Raw genomic sequence first — 21002 nt, 5'->3', positions numbered from 1 at the left:
AAAAAAAAGCACCTGGGATTCCAAGGTTGACTAAAATTTACAGGGGGAGAGGGATGCATCTTTAAATATCTACGGGGTGCCGCACCATGACAAATTTTGATTTTTGGCCATGAACACATTGGCCCAAGCCCTGGCTGGTTCAGTGACCAGATTCCTGACCTGGGCTTCACTGTTCTCAGGTCAGTAGGCTTGGCAGGGAAGGTTATGTAGCCTGGGCCTTCTGTAGTCCAGGCCGACCTTCCACAGTAGCAGTAGGGCCCTGGTGGGGGATACAGAGCCTATGAGCAATGCAGGTGCAGGCTTATTAAAAAAAACAAAAACCTTTAATGAGGATTTGAGGTTCCAGAGGAAGGTGTAGAGGGCCAGAGCTCAGCCTCAGCTGCCTCATGTGTACATGGCTCCATGCAGGTTCTCCAGTCGGTGCTTCTGCTGCTGCTTGCGAGCCTTTAGGAAAGAGGCAGGAACTGTATCTGAAGGCCTCTGGGTGAAGCTATGGGGCAGCTATCATGGAGCTGGTTCTGTTTTCAGACTCTGGCATCTGCGTTGCCCCTCACCAAAGTCACTGGGAACACAGCCCAGAGACCTGAGGCCCACTCAGCCTTGCTGAGGTGGGAGATGAGAGCATAGAGGACAGTCTGAGGGAGCCCCGTTACCACCACCACCACCACCCACTTACCTCCGCTCCTACCTTATCTCGTCTGTGCTCCTCGTAAGTGTCATCATCAGTGGGCAGCTCATGGCGGCAGAGAGGGCAGGAATTTGTCTGGGAAAAACAGGGCAGTGTTCCAGACCAGATCTGGTCTTTATAAGCTAATATTCATCCTCTGCTCCCAGTTCTCACCCTGACCCTCTTCCTTCTCTGATCCCCCAAGAGTTCATAAAAAGAAAGGGACTTGAGAACTGGACAGGGTGAGGGCTGGGAGAAAGGAAGCAGTACCTTGCTTAGCCAGGGCAGAATGCAGTTGGAATGGAAGAAGTGATGGCAAGGCATCTCAATGGCAGTCTCCTCCTCCTCAAATTCCAAAAGACACACGGGGCACTTGAGCTCTTTAGGAGGGAGTGCTGATCAGGACAGCTGCTACAGGCCCCAGCTCCCACTCCTAAAGGACATTTGCCCCAACCTGGCATGGAAAACTGAAGTGCCAGTCAACTGTCTGGCTTGTGGGAGTGGGGAAGGAGGGAGAGAGTCTGGCAGACTTGCCCCAAAGAGCAGAAAGAATTAGTGTTCTCACCAGACTGCGAGCCCCTGATGACTGTCCTGGGGAGGTGTTCCACCACAGTCTTGGCAGCAGGTGGAGGCAGGTGGTGATCCCAATCTATTACCAATCCCGTGGCTTCAAAGTCCATATTATTGAAAAGTGATCTGGGAAGGACACAAGGTCAGAACCAAAGAAAACCATACTTTCTCTTTGCATCAACAGGTAAATACCCTGTGCAGCTAGTAGTAATAATAGCTACCCCAATCAGTAGTGCTCACTAGATTAAAAGCAGAATGAGAAATGGTTTCCAGCTGCTATCCCCAAGACACTCCCAAGCACACAGGCTGTTTATTCCCATTTTACATAGGAGTCAACAGGCTCAGAGAAGTTACTCAGGCCACACAGGGATGACCTGGTAAAGCCAGATTCCAGTGGCAGTGTGAGAACTGGTGTTCCTAACCAATGTACCTACTCACACCCACACGGCTCCTGCTCCTCCCCCATGGCTAGCCTTCTGTACCTTCTAGAATAGAACCCACTGCCCTCCTGCCACCGACTTCCCCAACCCCACCCAGCTCCAGTCTTTCCCAGAATCCCCTTACCCGGGGGGTCGCAAGGACGAGCCAAATTACCGACTTCCTGTCCAATCTAGCCTCCGAACTAACTCTCCAGATCATTCATCCGTCCTCTCCCGAATATGCCAACCCAGGTAATTCTCCTTCTCCAGCCAGACCCAACTCAAGACACCTGCTACCTGGCCCCACCTTCCAGCCCCGCGCACCCACCTCGCGAGCTCTAGAAGCATGTTGGTTCGGGCTTCCTGCTCGGAGTCCAGCGGCTCGCAGTCGTGCTCATCAAAGTAAGACGCCATGGCAGACGGCCTGACACAGCAGCCCTCAGACCCTATGGACTGCGGCTTTGCGGTGCTGGCCAATAAACTGCTGAGTTGAGAGAAAATAGCCAATCATAGCACCCGAAAAGCAGAGCAGTGGTTCATTAGACATACAGAAAGCGGAAGTATTAATCCTGTCAGCTCTCATTGGCTCGACTAAGTCAGGTGACCAAAGGCTAACGCCAATAGCAGAGGACGGGAGTTGATCAGAAATTTTCTGTTTTGCCTAACCTACAGTGGGCAGTGGGTAAAGCATCCATCTGGAATGCTGAGGTCATTGGTTTGGAGCCCGGGGCTTGCCCCCCCTTTCTCTCTTCCTCTTTCTGAAATTAAAATATTTTAAAAATAAAGTAAAACTCCTCTTTTGGAGTTCGAGCTGTGTGCCTAGGGTAGATAAGTACATGGGAATGTGTGGACTGCATCAGTAGCTCCCTGAAAAGCCCAGTGACTGAGCTCTAGGGCTCAGAGGGCCTCGGCAATGCTGATGTTGAAGGTTTCTCAGACAGACAGTGAAAAAGGACTCTCAGGCAGGAAAAAAAAAAAGTGCCCCTCAGAGAGGGATGCCCTGGCCCCCGGAGCTCAGGGGTTTTCGGGGGGGGGGGGGCGGCCTGGAGTTAGGGCACTTCCTGCTATTCTGCCTACGGCCCACGGGGCATTAATGCACCCTGAGCTCTAGTTGGTTCAGGGGTTGGCTTTTGATTCCTTCATGACTCACCAAATACAAAAACTTTCTGCTTATTTCTTCCGCGTTGGGTGTAAAAGTAAAGGGCGGGGCAAACATCCCCAACCAAGAGTGGGAGGGTCCTTGCTGGGGAATCTGGGGCTTGACTTGCTCATAGGGCTATCAATGTGACCTTCAACCCTTTACTCAGCTTGTCACTTAGCTCCTGAAGGACTACTGCCTTGGGTAGCTTCCCTATCTACCCAGAAATCTCCTGGAGAGAGGAAAGGAGGGGTTGCAGCTTCAGGGAACAAAAGAAGTCTGATATTTAACCTTCAAAGATTCTGATTTAAGTGATCTAGGCCTCGGTATGGTATTTTTATAACTTCTACATGTGATTCTAACGTGAGGCAGGTTGAGAACCACAGCACTAAATCACATGGCATCTAGAAACTTGACTTTGATGGCTATTTTACACACAATATAAATAATCCTCATGATAGTCCTGGGAGCTAAGTATAATTATCCCTTTTTATTTACATAAAACCCAAGTCAGGTAAGTGGCTTGCCGGAATTCAGATGGTCTTTAAGTGAAGGCCAAGTGCTCTCTTCCATCTTCCTCAGGAAAAGAAAGATGGTAATGACCCCAGTGATGGTATTACTGGACAGAGACAGCCCCAGAGCAGGTCTGCTTTCGGTTGGCCTGTAACATGTGGGTTCTTGACTTCATCAGGAAAGATTTGACAACTTGAGTCCAGGTGATTTTAAGAGTATGTTTATTAAAGCTGGGGGCAGTGATAAAAAGGAAGGGGTTAGGATGGAAGAAGCAACCAAAGAGAGCATAGGCAGGGTTGCTTTGGCTTTCCAGAAACATGGGAAAGAAATGAGCCCTTGGTTGCAAGTCTGTGTGGTCCCTTAGAGCTTAGGTGATACACACCTGTGCAGGAAAAAGAGTGGGGAGGGAAAAGCTTGCGCATGTTTCTGGGAGAGTGTGCACTGGGACCTGCATTTTGAGGATTTAAAAAAAAAAATACTTTATTGATTTTACAGACAGGAGAGAAATGGGAGCATGGAATGGGAACAACTCATAGTTGCTTCATGTTAGTTGTTCGTTGCTTGCTTGCTGTATGTGCCTTGACCAGGGAAGCCCAGGGTTTCAAACCGGCAACCTTGGCATTCCAGGCCAAAGGTCTATCCACTGCGCCACCATAGGCCAGGCCATTTTGAGGATTTTTAAAGGCTGGGATATTAGGGGAAGTTTTAGGGAATGATCTTAATAGAATATTCATCAGCTTTTCAGGGTGTATCCTTTCAATGTCATGGTCCCCACTGAATGGTTGGCACCAGGGGATAGGTCATTAGTCATCACAGCTAGTCCTAGTGTCACCTGCCTGGTTTTGTTGCTTTTCTGGACCTGGAGCTGAAATACAACTGAGGCCTAGTTATTATTTCTAGGCAGGAGAGGTCAAGGGGAGATTTGAATCATGATCAATGATATGAAAGGTCTGGGGGTCTAAACTACATGGCCAGGAATACACCAGGGGAGGAAAGGCCACCCTGGGGGCCAGCACATTTTGCCCATTGCTGGGCACCTAAGGCTTTCTGCCATGGTAACCTTCTGTGTCTGGCTGTAAATTGCTCAGCCAGTTTGTTCAGCTGTCTCAGTTTCCCCATTCCACTTGCCAAGGAATTTTCCTAGTTTTTACTATCCTGCCTCAGAAGTAACAAGCTCTGTGAAGAGTCCATGCAACTCTTGTGTTTGTTCTTGTTTCTCTGTCAGTAGCCCTCTCTCTACCTAACAAGGAACTGTTTATGTTACACATGTGACCCTGAATTCCTCTTCCCACCCACACTTCAGTTTGAAATGCAATTAAGTAGCCAGGCGTGGGCTACTCTGCTTCTGTAGTCTTTTTTTTTTTTTTTCTTTTATTGTGTGTGTGAGCATGCATGTATCTTTGTTCATTGATTGCTTTCTCATATGTGCCCTGACCATGGGCCTGCAGGCCAAGCAACCCCTTGCTCAACCCAGTGACCCTGGGTCCAAGCTGGTGAGCTTTGCTCAAACCAGATGAGCCTGCACTCAAGCTGGTGACCACAGGGCCTCGAACCTGGGTCCTCGGCATCCCAGTTCTATGCTCTATCCACTGCGCCACCACCTGGTCAGGCTGCTTCTGTAGTCTTGACAAGGCCTCTTTCCTTCTTCCATGGCCTTTACCCAGTGATACTTCCTGTGGCCCTGGAGGCACTGACTACTAGGCCCTGTGTGGCCCTAGAGCTTTAAACAGCCCAAATTCTTTCCTACCGAGCCAACTCCAGATCATTCTTTGTGACTGTACCACAGCACCACAGAAACCCTTCCTGTTTCACTGTCACCTGCCTCATCTGTGATCTGATGTGAAGCTTGAGGATAAACATGGGCAGAGAAATTGGGGAGGATGATGTGTTCAAAGGACAAAAAAATATATCTGAAGGTGAGAGCCTCATGATATAAAAATCTCTGAAGTGCTTTCCTGTTTGTCATCCTATCTGGAGTTCCATTTGTTCTCTGAGCATCCCCAGGCCATCAGAATAATAAATTTCATTATCAGGGAGGGCACTAGTTGAAGGGTCTGATTTGGGGACTGTTGTGTCTTTACACTGACACTCCAGAAGGTTCTGTCTGTGTAGGGTTGAATCAAGTAGGAAAGTGAGAGGAAGGGGCCACTTCCCACATACAGAGTACTTTAGATGGTAGCCTTTCTAAGCAGCCCAAGGGGTGGAGGCAGAGAAGAATGAATCAACTAGAGACACCCCCCCCACACACACACACACACACACACCAGCTGTTAACCAAACAGCAGCTTTTAACCAAGCAGCAGAGTTTACTGAGCTCCAAGTGGAGCTGACCTTGCATGGTCAGTGCAATAGCCTGCCCTCAAGGGCCAGTCTGTGGCGTGATAAGAGATGCAAAGGTGCACACTTCGGGGCTGCCCTTTAGGCGCTCACTGGGGTGGCTCAGATGGGAGTGAATGCCAAGGTTCTTTGGAGACCAGAACTAGCCAATGCGGCCAGTTGGTCTCTCCTCCAGGCCCAACTGGGTCAGTCACCCGGCCCCGAGGCAGCACTCGCGTCCTGGGCCTGTGGGGCACTGCTGCCCTCATTTCTCTGTGGGAGAAAGATGGCCAGCAACACAATCAGGATGATGAGCAAGCCGCCGCCCACCACCAGCCCCAGGTAGGTACGCCAACGGATGTTCTCCCAGCGCTTCTTCTGGGCCAGGGTCTTGGTTGTCTTGCTGAAAGCTGAGCTCTGTGGACGCCCCCAGACACAGGATGGGAGTTAGTAGTTCCCCAGAGCCCCGGAGCCAGCTCCTCCCAACCCTGTCCCTTTCCCTCCACATGTTACCTTTCCCCACTTAGCCTGCCTTAAAACCCTCCCAGCCTCACTCCTGGGCTCAGATGCTGGTGTAGCCCTTGACTTGCAGCTTTATGGGGCTCATCCCCAGTTAACAATGCCAGTCCTCAACCTTTAAGAAGCTCCAAAGCTTCAAACCAAGGCATGTCCATTGCATATCTCAGCTAGTGGTGCCCCAAGAAACCCACAGGCCCCACAAAGGCCCCCAGACCCCACCAAGGGGCCAAGCTCAGCCTAAGCTCCCTCTGAGGGCTCCTCCTAGCCTCACCCCCTTCGGTTTCCCCAGGCCTCACACCATGTCCAGGAGTTGGTCTGAACGCTGCTCCAGCTCCGCCAGCTTCCCATCACGCTCCAGGACTTTGTCAAAGTTGTTCAGCATGATTTCCGTCACTTCGTCTGCCTGCCGCTGGCACTGCTCCAACTCTTTCCCTGCCTGGGTACCAAGGCCAAGGTCAAGGTTAAATGAAGCCCCGACCTTGCCCTCTCCTGGTCCTGAGACCAGGAGGTCTCCTTGCTCCCACTGTGTGTGTGTGTGTGTGAGTGTGTGTGTGTGTGAGTGTGTGTGTGTGTGAGTGTGTGTGTGTGTGCCTCTGTAATGTATAGTAGGGGAAGCAGCATTTCATTAAGGATGTAATATGTGTGGAATAAAGGCTGGCCTCCTTGGTGTGTGTGGCTCACCTGGGTTTCACAGGCCCCTCCTCTTGCCCATCAAGAAAGGTCCTAGGTCAGCCTTGGCTTCTACATCTCCACTTCCTCTACGGTGACCCGGGATGGGACCTTCCCAGGACCCACACACACACACACACACACAAAGCAGATACTTTGTTCACCTGCTCTAGGATGGCCTCTAACCGATGCATACCTGCTCTGTGGCTTCCCTCAGCAAAGGAGAACTAAGCTACTTGGCTAGAAGCCAGACAGAAAGATCCACCTCACAGAGCTAGCTAGAGAGGCAGCTTTGGACCATCATACGTCAGCCTCTGCCTAACCCACAAATACATACACAGACACAAACTGAGATCAGATTTCCCTCCTTGAGCCTCTGACTGGTCAGGCCAGTTCTGCCTCCTGGCCTGACCTGCTCCCACATCAATGCTCAAAGTTTATTTCCTTTCTGCCTGGAATCTCAACCTTTCTGGCCTCTGATCTCCAGCCTTCTAGCTCATGAGGATCTTCACTTGTATCCAAGTCACACATGAAATCAAGCCTTGGATCTCCCAGCCCGAGCAGTGGCCTTACCGGACTAAAGTACCCCAGCATATTTCAGAGGACTGGGAAGGAGGGTGCAGGGCCCAGGCTGGGGATTTTTAAGAGGACAGGGGAGAGGAAAACTACATGGGTCACAAACAAGAAAGGAACTGAGCTATGGACACAGGACACATGTAACCAAGAGAGACCTGGGACAGGAGATCCTGGGGCAAGCAGGAGGTCCAGGACTAGGTCCAGGGACAGATCAGGGAGATGAGTATGAGAAGAAAACAAGCCACAATTCCCTCCTCCTAGTCTAGCCCCCCCAAGTCCATCCCTCTTCTCATCTCCTCCCCACAGAGCAGTGGCCAGTCTCCCTTTTCTGCCATACCATATTGCCCATTGTCTGCAGCAGACGCTGTGGCATTTAAAACCACAGAAAGGGAAGAGATCTGTTGGTCATAGAGAGCCACCTCCTACTCAGGCAAAAATCTTCATTCAGAATCTTTATAAGTGCCTTGCACATAACCTCTAGGCATTCCAAATTCATGAGACCTAACACCCCAACTGGGCCAAAAGGTTCCAGAGGGAGGGCAGGGCCCAGTGCCCTTCCTTTGTCTGCCTGGAATCAGAGCCCTGGGAGGCCTGATGACTGCAAGGACTCAGTGAGTGGGTCAGTTGCATTATAGCCTATCCAAAAGCAACTCTTATTCTTTTTTTTTTTTTTTTTGTATTTTTCTGAAGTTGGAAACGGGGAGGCAGTCAGACAGACTCCCGCATGCACCTGACCGGGATCCACCCGGCACACCCACCAGGTGGCGATGCTCTGCCCATTTGGGGCTTCGCTCTGTTGCAACCAGAGCCATTCTAACACCTGAGTCAGAGGCCATGGAGCCAACCTCAGCACCCGGGCCAACTTTGTTCCAATGGAGCCTTGGCTGTGGGAGGGGAAGAGAGAGACAGAGAGGAAGGAGAGGGGGAGGGGTGGAGAAGCAGATGGGTGCTTCTCCTGTGTGCCCTGGCCAGGAATCGAACCCGGGACTCCTGCACACCAGGCCGACGCTCTACCACAAGCAACTCTTATTTTTATTTTTTATTTTTTTTCATTTTTCCGAAGCTGGAAACAGGGAGGCAGTCAGACAGACTCCCGCATGCGCCCCACCGGAATCCACCTGGCACGCCCACCAGGGGGCGATTCTCTGCCCCTCTGGGGCGTTGCTCTGTCGCATCCAGAGCCATTCTATCTAGCGCCTGAGGCAGAGGCCACAGAGCCATCCCCAGCGCCCGGGCCATCTTTGCTCCTATGGAGCCTCGGCTGCGGGAGGGGAAGAGAGAGACAGAGAGGAAGGAGAGGGGGAGGGGTGGAGAAGCAGATGGGTGCTTCTCCTGTGTGCCCTGGCCGGGAATCGAACCCAGGACTTCTGCACGCCAGGCCGACACTCTACTGCTGAGCCAAACAGCCAGGGCAGCAACTCTTATTTTTAAAAGCCGTTATCCGGCCTGACCTGTGGTGGCGCAGGTGGATAAAGCATTGACCTGGAAATGCTGAGGTCGCCGGTTCAAAACCCTGGGCTTGCCTGGTCAAGGCACATGTGGGAGTTGATGCTTCTAGCTCCTCCCCCCCTTCTCTCTCTCTCCTCTCTCTCTCTTCCTCTCTCTCTCTCTCTCTCCTCTCTAAAATGAATAAATAAAATTTAAAAAATAAATAAATAAAGCTGTTATCCCAGTGTGTTTATCTACTCCAGCAGGAGCTTCTAGGAGTAGCATCTGAAATACAAGTAGGCCAACCTTTGCTCATAAGCTAGAGAAGCAATATTTGCTTCAAGAGGGGACAGGTAAACCATGGTAGACAGTTGTGCTCACAGGTCAGGGGAAGCAGTAACTGAGGAACAAAGAGGAATTACAAAGAGAGCAGGAGTGGCCATGGCCGGTTGTTCAGTGGATAGAGCATCAGCCCAGTGTATGGACGTCCCAGGTTCAATTCCCAGTCAGAGCACACAGGAGGAGCAACCATTTGCTTCTCTCCTTCTCCCTCTCCCCCTTCTCTCTCTCTTCCACTCTTGGACTCAGTGGCTCGATTTGTCTGAGCGTGGCCCTAGGTGCTGAGGATAGCTTGGCTGGTCCGAGCGCATCAACCTCAGGTGTTACTTGGCCACACTCAACTAAAGAACTACAGGATGTGGAAGGAAGTAGGAGCCAGAGGTCAAGGTCAAGCTGCCTGCTGCACACAGAAGCCACCTGGAATATATTTTCTGAATGAATTGTGCCTGTTCTGAAGAAAATCCCCAAAGGCTGAGGAAAGAGACAAATAGAATACAATTAGAGAAGAGTAAGGAGTTATACTGGGAGATACATAGAATGAGTGTTGGCGATGCCAGCAGAGGGTTGATCCCTGAGAATCTCCATTATAGGGTGGGGTGAGCCCTTGAAGGATGGGGTAGAGCTGGAGCATTCTAGGCATAGAGAGTCAGAGACACACTTGGGACAGGGAAGGACCAGGCAGAGGGTAAGGGTGGAGGGGCAAGGTGGCCCAGAGAAAGCAGTAAAAATCAAGAAGAGAAGTTCACTTGGAGGGACGGATAGAACACAAAATAGTATAGGTTTCAGAGCCAAGGGCAACACTGTAGCAGTGCTTTGGGACAATTTCTCTGTTGGTGGTAGACTGGCATGGATGAAAGTGAGAAAACTGGCCCTGGCCAATGACTCAGTGGATTGAGCGTCAACCTGGCATATGGATGTACCGGGTTCGATTCCCTGTAAGGGCACACAGGAGAAACAACCATCTGCTTCTCTCTCCTCCTTCTCTCCCTCTTTCCCTTCTGCAGCCAGTGGCTCGATTGATTTGAGTGTGGCTCCAGACACTGAGGTTGGCTCGGTTGGTCCAAGCGCATCAGCCTCAGGTGCCAAAAATATCTCGATTGATTCAAGCATCAGCCCCAGACTGGGATACCGGGTAGATCCTGGTCGAGGTGCATGCGGGAGTCTGTCACACTATCTCCCCTCCTCTCATTTGAAAAAAAAGAAAGAAAGAAAATAAAGTGAGAAAACTTATAGCAGAGAGGCCAGCCAGAAGGGATGAGAAGTGCCATCAGCAAGGCTGTAAGATGTCCACCAGGCTGGAGAGAGTAGAGAATGTAAAGGATGGATGGGAGAAAGAGGCACTTTCCAGCCCTGCCAGGAGCCTGAGAGCTTGAGGCTGTGAACCAGAGGAGAGGGGAGCAGCAGTTATATAGGAAATGTTCTTGACAGCGATCCTCTGTACAGAATACCCCTCCTTTGATGCTCAAATGTCCCCTCAGGTTCTTCCAGGCCAAATGCTCTTGGTTCTTCTGAGAACAAAGATCTCAAAACCTCCCTTTCCTAACTTTCCTGCCTCTCTTGGTTAGTGTCTAAGAAACCTTATTGTAGCTATTATCGTTGTAGTCAGAGAGACCTGGTCAGCGACCAGTGTATCAACTCCTTCCTGGAAAGAACTCACCAGCTCAGAGACTAGGATTAGGGCTCTCTGCATTGCAGCACTGGGTTCTTTCAAATCCTGCCTCTGCTACGCACCAGCTAAATGAATGAAAACTGAGGACATGATCTTTCTGACCTCCCACTTTCTCATCTAAAAAGTGGTGACCAGACCATAATATCTACTATAATGTTAGCAAAGACATGTGACATATTATAAAGTGCTTAGCACATTTCCTGACACATACTAGATGCTCAGTAAATAATAGCTATTATTATTGATTTAGCTGAACTTTCCCTAGCTTTTTCTTTAGCAGCCAGATGCCCAAAACTACACAATACAACCTTTTAGATATTTTTACAAACTACACAGACAAGCAAGCTCTTCCTTATGGTCAAATTGTGTCCTTAATTGTTTCTAATCTAAGTGCAGAACTTTCCATGGGCTTTTGAGGACCTGCATCTAATTTATTGCCATCAGGAATTATAGGCTGTTGAGAAGGTTTTACATCCTGACAATAACAACAGCCACCATTCAATCGACACTACTATGAGCTAAGCACTGTGCTGCTAGCTGTATGTTCACTTTATCTCATATAATCTTCACAACAGTCTATTGAGAACAGTACTATTATTCCAGTTTTTATAAGAAACTGAGGCTCACCCATCTAAGGTCACAGAGCCAGGGGGTAGAGGACCTGGGAGTTGAACCAACATAGACTCCAAGATCACATTATTTTTTCTTTTTTTTTAATTTTAATTTATTTATTCATTTTAGAGAGGAGAGAGAGTTAGAATGAGAGAGAGAGAGAGAAACGGGGGAGGAGCAGAAAGCATCAACTCCCATATATGCCTTTACCAGGCAAGCCCAGAGTTTTAACTGGTGACCTCAGTGTTCCAGGTCAATGCTTTATCCACTGCGCCACCACAGGTCAGGCTGAGATCACATTCTTAACACCTGTGCTAAACTGAATGCTTTGGCTGGCTAAAAACTCACCAGACTTTTTGATACTGCCAACTCAACTTGTGGACATATGAAGGAGGCCAAAACCCAAAACATTTGGACAGTACATGAGAGAGGACATCTACAAGATGAATGAATTCAAGTCATTATCCATTCAATTTCTATCTTTCCCATCACTATTCCTACTCTACCCCTAATATCCATCACCATAGCTGGCACAAAGGAATCACACAAGAAATATTTGATTGAATGAATCAGAAAAGAGGAGAAGGGAAAGGAAGAAGGACCAGGTAGGGAAAGAGAATGGGAAGTTGAGAAAGACCTGGGGTCAGCAAAAGGGGTAAGAGTGAATGAACAGTGGAGTGAGGATAGGAGGTCGGTGGTAGAGATCAATGGACCTTTCCCAAGCTCTGATCTACTCTTTGCCTCAATGAACCTGTGAGAGTCCCAGAGTTTCCCAGTTTCCCACCATAAATTATCCCTCCCTCTGCCTTCAATTCAGAAGTCTCTTCTTCTCCCCAAATGCAAAGGGCCAGCTGGAGCTGTCCCTGTCCCTGCCTAATCTCTTGCCCTGCACACTGGGAAGTGGGCTCTGGATTCTGTCCCATTCCCAGAGCCTCCCTCAGTTTCCTGGCATGGCTGTAGAGCTGAGCACTGCCTTCCTGCCCAGCTTCCTCTTCCTGACTCCAGTTCCCTGGAGAAGAGGCCATCCAGGCATGGCAACCCCAAGCTAGGCCCTTCCATCACATCTCTGCCAGCTTCTCTACAGCAGAATCTTAAAGCACCAAGCCTGCTTCCTTCTGGAATATTCCCAAGGGGGGGGGGGGGACAGCAACTGGCACCACCTGTTCCTGACACCTTTGCCTTGTGGATGGCAAGTGAGGGCAGAGGCTGGAATCTGCAGCCGAGCGGTGGATGACTCAACTCAGGAATGTGTCCCCAGATAGGGGTTAGGAGGGAGTCGGGCCTATGCCACAGTCTGATAACTTCAGTGGAACTTTTATAGTAAACATCTTCCTTTCTCTTATCCTTCTAACAGCATGCCATGGTTGGCTCAATCTCCAACCATTCCACCTGCTCAGGTTTCCAACTCCCAGGCCAGGCTCAACTCCTCACAGCCCCAGGAAGGACTGAAGAGGTCATCATATTACCTACTGCTTCTCAGAAGCATGTTCTGAGTGCCATCCAGGTAGATATCTGCCATCCTATCTCCTTTAACCTCGCACGGACCCAGCATGGTGGCAGGTATTGCTGACCCCACTTCATGGATGAGGAAAAGGAGGCTCAGGGAGGTTAAGTAACTTGCCCTAGGAAGGTCACAGAGCCAATAAGTGGACCTACCAGGTTCTCAGCATGACTCTGAGGCCCATGCTCATAAGCACTTGGCTCAGGTAAGTGGAAGCCAAATCCCGCTTATTCCCTGAGGGGCAGGCTGCCTGGCAGCCCTGATAAAGCTCACGCCACACTTTCCCTCCCTAGCCTCAAGGGCAGTGGAGAGTCTGGCCCCAGCTATGCTCCTGGAGCTGTCGCCTCGCTAGGGACCTGGGGTCCTGGAGGACGCCCCCACCGACGGACTGCCTCGCACCACTTCGCTCGCCCTCTGCCCCTCACCCGGTCTGCCCTACCCAGCCCTTGCCCTCACCATAGCTGCTGCCGCTGCCTGGCCGGGTCCAGCTGCTCTGCCCGGGGCGGCCCTGGTGCCAGAGCCCTGGAGGAAGCAAAGGGGCGGGGCGGGGCGGGGGCGGAGGGGGGCCGCCTTCCCCAACAACCGAAACGAGTTCAAATCGAAAGCAGTCGGCTACAGCGACCACGGTTCTTAGGGCGCCTCCTCCCGGGCTGCGGGCACCCAGCTTCGGGTGACTCCCAGCCTTGTGCATTAATTGGGGCTAAGCCTGAGAAGCCAGGAACCAGGTCTTACACGCTGGCCACATCTCGGGGCCCAATCTATGAAATGGGCTCAATGGAGTGGGATCCGAAGCCGGCTCAGAGAGGCATGTCTGGGGCTGCATCCCAGATCAGGTAGATTGGGGCTGACCTGGGGAGGCAGGATTCCTTTGTCCAAAGAAGCAACTGTGCCCTGGCGGGGGAGTTCAGTTGATTAGACCATCAACCCAATATGCCATGGTTGCTGGTTCGATCCTCCAGGTTAGGGCACATACAAGAATCAACCAATGAATGCATAAATAAGTGAAACAATCGACGTTTCTCTCTCTACAATCAATGAATAAGAGTTTTTCAAAAAAACTGTATGAGCACTATTGTTGTACACTGTGCTAGGTGCTAGAGACACCTTGAAGAGCCAGTTAGGGACTTTGCCACCTTGGTGAGTGCATCTCACCTATAAAGAAAAACAGATCCCCAAAAAGTTTTGAACTTAAAAAATTTATTTAATTGATTGATATTATAAAGTCACAGAGAGAGAAGCATCCACCTGTTGTTCCCAATGGCTGCTTTCCATATGTGCCCTGACTGTGGATTGAACCCATAGCAACCTCGGTATCTTGGGACAACGATCTACCAACAGAACTGAACTACCTGCCACTGAATTGTGATTTTTAAAAAAAAAATTTATTTATTGATTTTTGCAAGAGAGGAAGGGAAGGAGACAGGAACATTGATTTGATCCTGTATGTGCCGTGACCAGGGACTGAACAAGCAACCTCCCTGCACTTTGGGACGATACTTTAACCAACCAAACTATCTGATCAGGGCCCTGAATTGTGTGTGTGTGTGTATTTTTTTTTTTTTTTTTTTTGTATTTTTCTGAAGTTGGAAACGGGGAGGCAGTCAGACTCCCGCATGCACCTGACCGGGATCCACCCAGCATGCCCACCAGGGAGCGATGCTCTGCCCATCTGGGGTGTTGCTCTGTTGCAACCAGAGCCATTCTAGCACCTGAGGCAGAGGCCACAGAGCCATCCTCAGTGCCCGGGCCAACTTTGCTCCAATGGAGCCTTGGCTGCAGGAGGGAAAGAGACAGAGAGGAAGGAGAGGGGGAGGGGTGGAGAAGCAGATGGGCGCTTTTCCTGTGTGCCCTGGCCGGGAATCGAAGCTGGGACTCCTGCACGCCAGGCCGACACTCTACCACTGAGCCAACCGGCCAGGGCCTGAATTGTATATTTTAATTTATTCATTATTTTAGATAGGAGAGTGAGAGAGAGAGAGAGACAGAGAGAGAGAAAGGGAGAGGAGCAGGAAGCATCAACTCCCATATGTGCCTTGACCAGACAAGTGCAGGGTTTTGAACCGGCGACCTCAGCGTTCCAGGTCAACGCTTTACCCACTGCGCTACCACAGGTCCTGAATTGTATATTTTAAAATGATCAATCTGTGTTATATCAATTTCATCTCAATTAAAATAGAAAACAGAGCATCATGAGAAGGTGCCAGCTTTAGCTTTTCTGTATTCCCCAGGAGGGCAAGTACAGCCCTGGCCTGATATAATCCTGCCCATCAGTTAGAAGATGTGTGAGGCTGGTGTGTTTACTGGCTCTCCAGAGCCTTCCTGAGGTGAATATTCCCATCCTCATCCTCTCCTCATTGCTGCACAGAAGTCAATAGCTACCTGTTCACCATACCCCATGCCACCCCATCTCATATATGGGCCCTTTTGAAGAGGGTTGAAAGCTTCCCTCCCTGGGGTTGAGCCCCTGTAAACACAGACCCAAACCTCATCCTAGACGGTCTGGTTCCCAAGGAAGAGGTTTCACCCCAGTTACTTGGCCCTGAAGTTCAGGAGTGGACAGAGGAGACAGGATGGACATTGCCAGGGCAAAGATTACCAGAGAGTCTCTTCTGTGCTTTCCTCTTCCCTCCCCAGTTTCTAGAGCAGGATTCCAGAACCTGATTGACAGTACTAGTTCCAAGTTCTGTCTCTCAACCCTGTCCCTCCCCAAAACAGGTTATTTTCTTTCCTTCTTCATTTTTTTGTTTGTTTGTTTTTGGTATTTTTTTTTTTTTGAGGGAGAGAGATGAGAAGTATCAACTCATCGCTGAGGCACTTTAGTTGTTCATTGACTGCTTTCTCATATGTGCATAGACCAGGGGGCTACAACCGAGCAAGTGACCTCTTGCTCTAGCCAGCGACCATGGGGTCATGTCTATGATCCCACGCTCAAGCCAGCGTCCCCATGCTCAAGCTGGTGAGCCTCGTGCTCAAGCTGGCTACCTCAGGGCATCAAACCTGGGTCCTCAGCATTCCAGGTCAACCCTCCACCCACTACGCCACCACTTGGTCAGGCAAAAACAGGTTATTTTCAATTTTGGAAAGCCTATGGGGGAAATAGGGACAGAGATAGCTCAAACCCTTCCCCCAAACCAAGGAAGATTGGGCACTGAAAAGTGACAATGACGATGGAACCTGGTGGGGAGGAAGGCTTAAAACAGAGTCCCGTTGTACATGGAGGGGAAGGAGAGCCATAGGCTCTGTCCTGTGATACTAACTGTGCTTTGCCATGGGATATGGGAGGGAAATGCCCACTCACTTAAGACAGCTAAGACCCAGAGTCCTTGCTAAACCTCAGAAAGTCAGGAGCAGACAAAAGACAAACAGAAGTTGCAGAACCACAAAAGAAGGAAAAGCAGTCCAGTTCCTCTAACCCCTGCACTAAACTACAAGAGGGCCACAGGAGAGAAATGGCAGTGATGGGAGGGGCAGGAGTCCCTTAACCAGATTCCTGAACGCTTGGTCCACGTAGGCCTCATGTCTCAGTTAACACTTGCAGCAGAAAAGTAATAAGGCAACATGGCAAGACCCAAGTTGAACACGTAGGAGTCTTGCATACCACCTTAAAATACTGTGAAGATTGCCTGACCTGTGGTGGCGCAGTGGATAAAGCGTCGACCTGGAAATGCTGAGGTCACCTGTTCGAAACCCTGGGCTTGCCTGGTCAAGGCACATATGGGAGTTGATGCTTCCAGCTCCTCCCCCCTCCTCTCTCTCTCCCTCTCTATCTCTCTCTCCCTCTCTCTCTCCTCTTTAAAAATGAATAAATAAAATACTATGAAGATTTAAAAATTTTCATGTTCCAAGGCTCCAAGAAAATTTTTGTTCTTGAGACCTATGACAATGAATGGAAGGAGGAGGAATAAAGAAAACTAGGGGGCTCCGTCTTTCTTCTCCAAACATGCTCTCTCTGCCCCTCCAGCAACTTTAGCCACAAATGAGAGAATCTCAGCCAGAGGGTGTCCTCAGGCAGAAAAGGGCCAAACACCAAATGCAAAGAGAGAAAACATCTCACAAATGTAGGGATTCTGAAGGGTCTTTATTGCCTACCAGCCACCATCAGTGTCCCAGCCAGATGCTGAGCTCTCTGGGTTTCTCCAACCAACTCTTGAGGACCGTGAAAGGCAGCCACAGTTCAGCTCTCTCCTTCTGGGGGACCAAGGTACTTCCCTGGGCAGACAGTGTGACAGAGGGGCCTCAGAGTGAGGGGCCAGAGGACTGAGCAGCATACTCCGTAGAGAAGGACGGGAGAGAGGGCCCCTCTTGATGCTCCCCATGGAGGGATGCCTCAAAGAGGAGGGCAGGGTGGGAGGCCCCCTAAGTTCCTTAGGGGATGACACCAGAAGCAAAGAGTGCGATGAAGATGATGATGATAGAAACAATCACACAGATGAGGACAATCATCTTCACGTTCTTCCACCAGAACTTTCGCGCCACCTTCTGTGATGTTGTCTTGAAGTGCTCGGACTGCAGGGGATAAGTTAGAGTAACTCAGAAGAATATAAACACAGGTCCACATGCCATACATCTAAATATTTAAGTGATAAATTGAGATAACAGACTGTTAAATAGAAAATGCCCTGTCTTTCTACCTTAACAAATATATTTTCATAACCATCTGGTGGGCCATCTTTGAATTTAGAAATCTTGGGCTCTCCCTAGCGCCATGCCTGCCTTCTTCTCTTCTCACCCCTGCACTGTCATGCACCTTGTAGGGACTTTTACACATGCTCAAACTAAATTTCACTGTGCCATGCTCCCCAGGTTAGGCTGTGGAAAGAAGCAGTAAGTCCCAAGGAGACAAAGGAGCTATGCCCAAGATTACACACAGGCACAGGACTCAAAAAGCCACACTGTCTCCCCATGGACAAGGGACTTTAGCCTCCAGCCTTTGTTGAACTTTAGTTACTCCCTTCCTGAACACCTGGCTTTGCCCCTGACTGGAGAGAGAGAAAAGAATGAGGTCTAGCAAGATGTGTGGGAGGTATTTTTCGTGCCTTTAGCTAGCAGGGGACCCCATCAAAGAATTGAACTGCTCTTCTCAGCTTCTTTTTAAAGCTGACTCAGCAAGACTCTTAACAGTTTTTCACCCCCTATCTAATAACCCCTGGAGAAAGTCAAAGGCCCTAGGAGGATTTTCCAAAGCCAATATTTTGCCCTGGGGAGGTTAGTTTCAAATGATTGTCAACGGCAGTCTTCAAAGGAAAAATCCGTTTCATAGGAGAAAAGACTAAGAAGCCTGGATTCACTGCACCATCATTCTATGTCAGAAAATGCCTCCGTGGGTCAGCTCCTACCCACCAACCCCAGTCATTGGACTCGTTTCCTGACTCATACTAATCAGAGGAGTACAAAGGATCAGAAATGGGGACTCAGCTTACATCAATTCCCAAAACAGGTGAAGAGGCAGACTTCCTTCCTGATCATTTTGCCCCCTATACTACCAACCCCCAAATCCCCAAAGGTCCTCCCTCCCTCTCTTCCTCTTGTCTCCAGTGGGCTCCGCATCTCACTGTGGCTTCCAGATCCTCTGTCTTGTTGCGAAGATGGTCCAAGTTTTCTCCTCGAGCCAGGATCCGCTCCACATTCTGGGTCATAATATTCTTGACTCCCTCCACCTCGCTCTGCAGGTTCCGCACTCGGTCATTTCCTCCACCTCCACTCGCCTCCTCCTGGGCAGCAACACAGGGTTTAAGCCAAGTGGTAGAGGAACTGAGACACAGCACCAGAGGCCAGAGGAGGGGAAGGTTTAGGGTGAACTTTAGCTTTACTTTTTGTAATGCTTGAACTGTTTACAAAGAGAATGTTTTCATGTACTACTCATGTAATTAAAAATAAATGGATTTTTAAGCCCCTGATGCTACTAGACTAGATCACACTTCTTTTCAGGTTCTCAGGACCTCTGACCATGAAAAGAAACACACCGCTGAATGCCTCCCCACTCCTTTCTTGCTCAGAGAAGACAGCTGGCTGGGCTGGCATCTCCACCAGCCAATGCAGAACTCCACCACTATTTACCAGATCTCACAGGGCCTTCATTAAAAAAATGACTGTGCTGGCCAGTAGCATACCCTTACCTGGCCCAACCCTCCCTCTCTCCAAGAAGGCAGCTGAAAAGGCCCTTCTTGGGCACTGGCCTCCTGGGCAGCCTAACTGCTATGACCCAGAGCACCAGCAGCCAGCCTCCAAGTTCCTCACAGGCCCATGAGAGAGCCGTTGGGCCACAAACTTCTGCTTCTCCCTCTTCCCCCCACTTAGCACCATGTGCAGGAACCAAGCCACCACCAGTTAAGCAGATATTAAATTAAAAAAACAGCAGCCTGGGCGTTGGGGGAAATGGAGGGCAAGGTCTCCCGGCTTAAAGCTTCATCCCCAGACTTCAAGATAAGGTTTTTGAACAAGGAGGGAAAAACGTTAGTAAGCTCCTCCCTCCCCTGACCCACTGGCTCTCCAGAAACAGAGCACGGTGTGGGTTCAAAGTAAATTATAACAGAGAACCAACTCTGGTTCTGTTTCAAACCCTTATTCTTTCTTGTGTTTATAGAGAAGAGGCCAGTTCCTTGGATTCAGAGACAAATTCTTTGGGTTTCTCTATGGGATAAAGTGAAAAGCACAGGGGAGAGCTTCACTGGGCTGGAATTTGCACTGGGAACAGCAGGGGCGCTGCCCAGGAATGTCACAACACCGAGCTTGGGCGGAGTGGAGGGGCCGGGTGGCGGGGGACTGGAGGAGGAGATGAAGGGCCCTTCAGGCATCTCCTTGCCGGGAATTCGGATTCCCCACCCCCACGGAAGCCCTGCTCCAGCCCGCACAGAGGTCATGGGAGGAAAGGAGTAGAGAAGGGACAGGAACACCAGCTTGGGCAGCTCAGAGCTATTTGCATCCAGTTGTCAAACAGAGGTCACAGTCAGCACCGGCCCAGTCCTCTAACTTGCCACCTACTCCCCTTTCCTGATCCCCAGCCCTCTCTGGCTTGTCTTTAAATGAGCCCCTTCCTAGTTAGTTCCCAGCTCGCTCACCATGTCTCAGCGGCTCAGGCCTGTCAGCAGCAGCAGAACTCGCCTGGTCTGTTTCCTCTCTGGGCGGCCCTGGGTTCACTTCCTGCTTGCTCCAACTTTCAGCCCGCCCCCTCCTACCTCGCATCCCGGGCGGCTGCAGCCACACCTCACTGCAGGTTCCCCAGGTAGGCGGGCACCCTCTGCTGCCCTCCCAGTCTCCTAGCAAACCTAGGTTTAGGCTTAAAGCAACAGGGTCCATGGTACCCAAAGTCTTCTAACTTGTCAGGAATCAGAGAAGGAAGTGGAAGCAGCCCTCCCAGGTTTCCTGAGGCTGGACCCCTGATGTAGAAAGGGCAGCCGGCTTCTTTTTTTTTTTTTTTTTTATGTCCTAGTGTCCGACCCCAATCTAGAGACTGAAACCAACTGTAAACACCCTGCCCAACCTAGTTCACATGGAAGCAGAAAGCATATATACACATTTCTTGCTGGACAACCCTTGCTCCCATGTCCATGGGTGGGCAGAAAGCACTATTCCCCCAAAGTCTAGAGTGCCATTGTAAGGCCAGTGGGCACAGCCACCATCACAGCCGCCTAGCCCATGCAGGTTCGCATTAGATTCAGACAGACGGTAATGAAACAATGGAGCCAAGAACTGGTGGACCATCGTCTTTAATCCTAGCTTGCACCCGGCGGGCAAGTAAAAACACACTGGGCTCCAAAACCCACTCATTCAGTGCTCACAAAGCTACTGACTTATCCGAGTTTCCTAGAATCAAAGGTTTCTAGCCTGACCGGGCAGTGGCGCAGTGGATAGAGCGTCGGACTGGGATGCGGAAGACCCAGGTTCGAGACTGAGAGCTCATCTGGTTTGAGCAAAGCTCACCAGCTTGAGCCCAAAGTCACTGGCTTGAGCAAGGGGTTACTCGGTCTGCTGAAGGCCCGTGGTCAAGGCACATATGAGAAAGCAATCAATGAACAACTAAGGTGTTGCAATGAAAAACTGAAAATTGATGCTTCCTATCTCTCTTC

The 21002-nt window shown here is 50.1% G+C and overlaps 3 protein-coding genes across 4 annotated transcripts; all 3 read right to left on the bottom strand.

The window, feature by feature from the left end:
- Window positions 1-301: 301 nt before the first annotated feature.
- Window positions 302-2135, bottom strand: RNF181 (ring finger protein 181). 2 transcript variants are annotated; one of them, XM_066267598.1, is made up of 5 exons: window positions 1985-2135; window positions 1233-1363; window positions 938-1047; window positions 677-763; window positions 302-444 (listed from the first exon to the last, which is right to left on the bottom strand). In XM_066267598.1, the coding sequence occupies exons 1-5, from the start codon at window positions 2068-2070 to the stop codon at window positions 385-387; spliced, it is 474 nt and encodes a 157-aa protein (XP_066123695.1). In that variant the 5' UTR covers window positions 2071-2135; the 3' UTR covers window positions 302-384. The 2 variants fall into 2 exon arrangements, with proteins under 2 accessions (XP_066123695.1, XP_066123697.1); XM_066267600.1 differs by having other exon boundaries at window positions 689-763.
- A 1376-nt stretch (window positions 2136-3511) lies between these two features.
- Window positions 3512-13479, bottom strand: VAMP5 (vesicle associated membrane protein 5). Its single transcript, XM_066267596.1, has 3 exons — window positions 13393-13479; window positions 6441-6578; window positions 3512-6040 (listed from the first exon to the last, which is right to left on the bottom strand). Exons 1-3 carry the CDS (start codon window positions 13393-13395, stop codon window positions 5831-5833), a joined length of 351 nt encoding a protein of 116 aa, XP_066123693.1. The 5' UTR covers window positions 13396-13479; the 3' UTR covers window positions 3512-5830.
- Window positions 13480-16995: 3516 nt separating this feature from the next.
- Window positions 16996-20143, bottom strand: VAMP8 (vesicle associated membrane protein 8). The gene is made up of 3 exons (XM_066264804.1): window positions 19995-20143; window positions 18489-18647; window positions 16996-17442 (listed from the first exon to the last, which is right to left on the bottom strand). Exons 1-3 carry the CDS (start codon window positions 19995-19997, stop codon window positions 17302-17304), a joined length of 303 nt encoding a protein of 100 aa, XP_066120901.1. The 5' UTR covers window positions 19998-20143; the 3' UTR covers window positions 16996-17301.
- Between the last annotated feature and the right edge of the window lie 859 nt (window positions 20144-21002).

This window comes from Saccopteryx bilineata, chromosome 3 (genome assembly GCF_036850765.1).
Source record: "Saccopteryx bilineata isolate mSacBil1 chromosome 3, mSacBil1_pri_phased_curated, whole genome shotgun sequence".
NCBI classification, from domain to species: domain Eukaryota; kingdom Metazoa; phylum Chordata; class Mammalia; order Chiroptera; family Emballonuridae; genus Saccopteryx; species Saccopteryx bilineata.
This window is presented reverse-complemented; position numbering and strand designations above follow the sequence as displayed.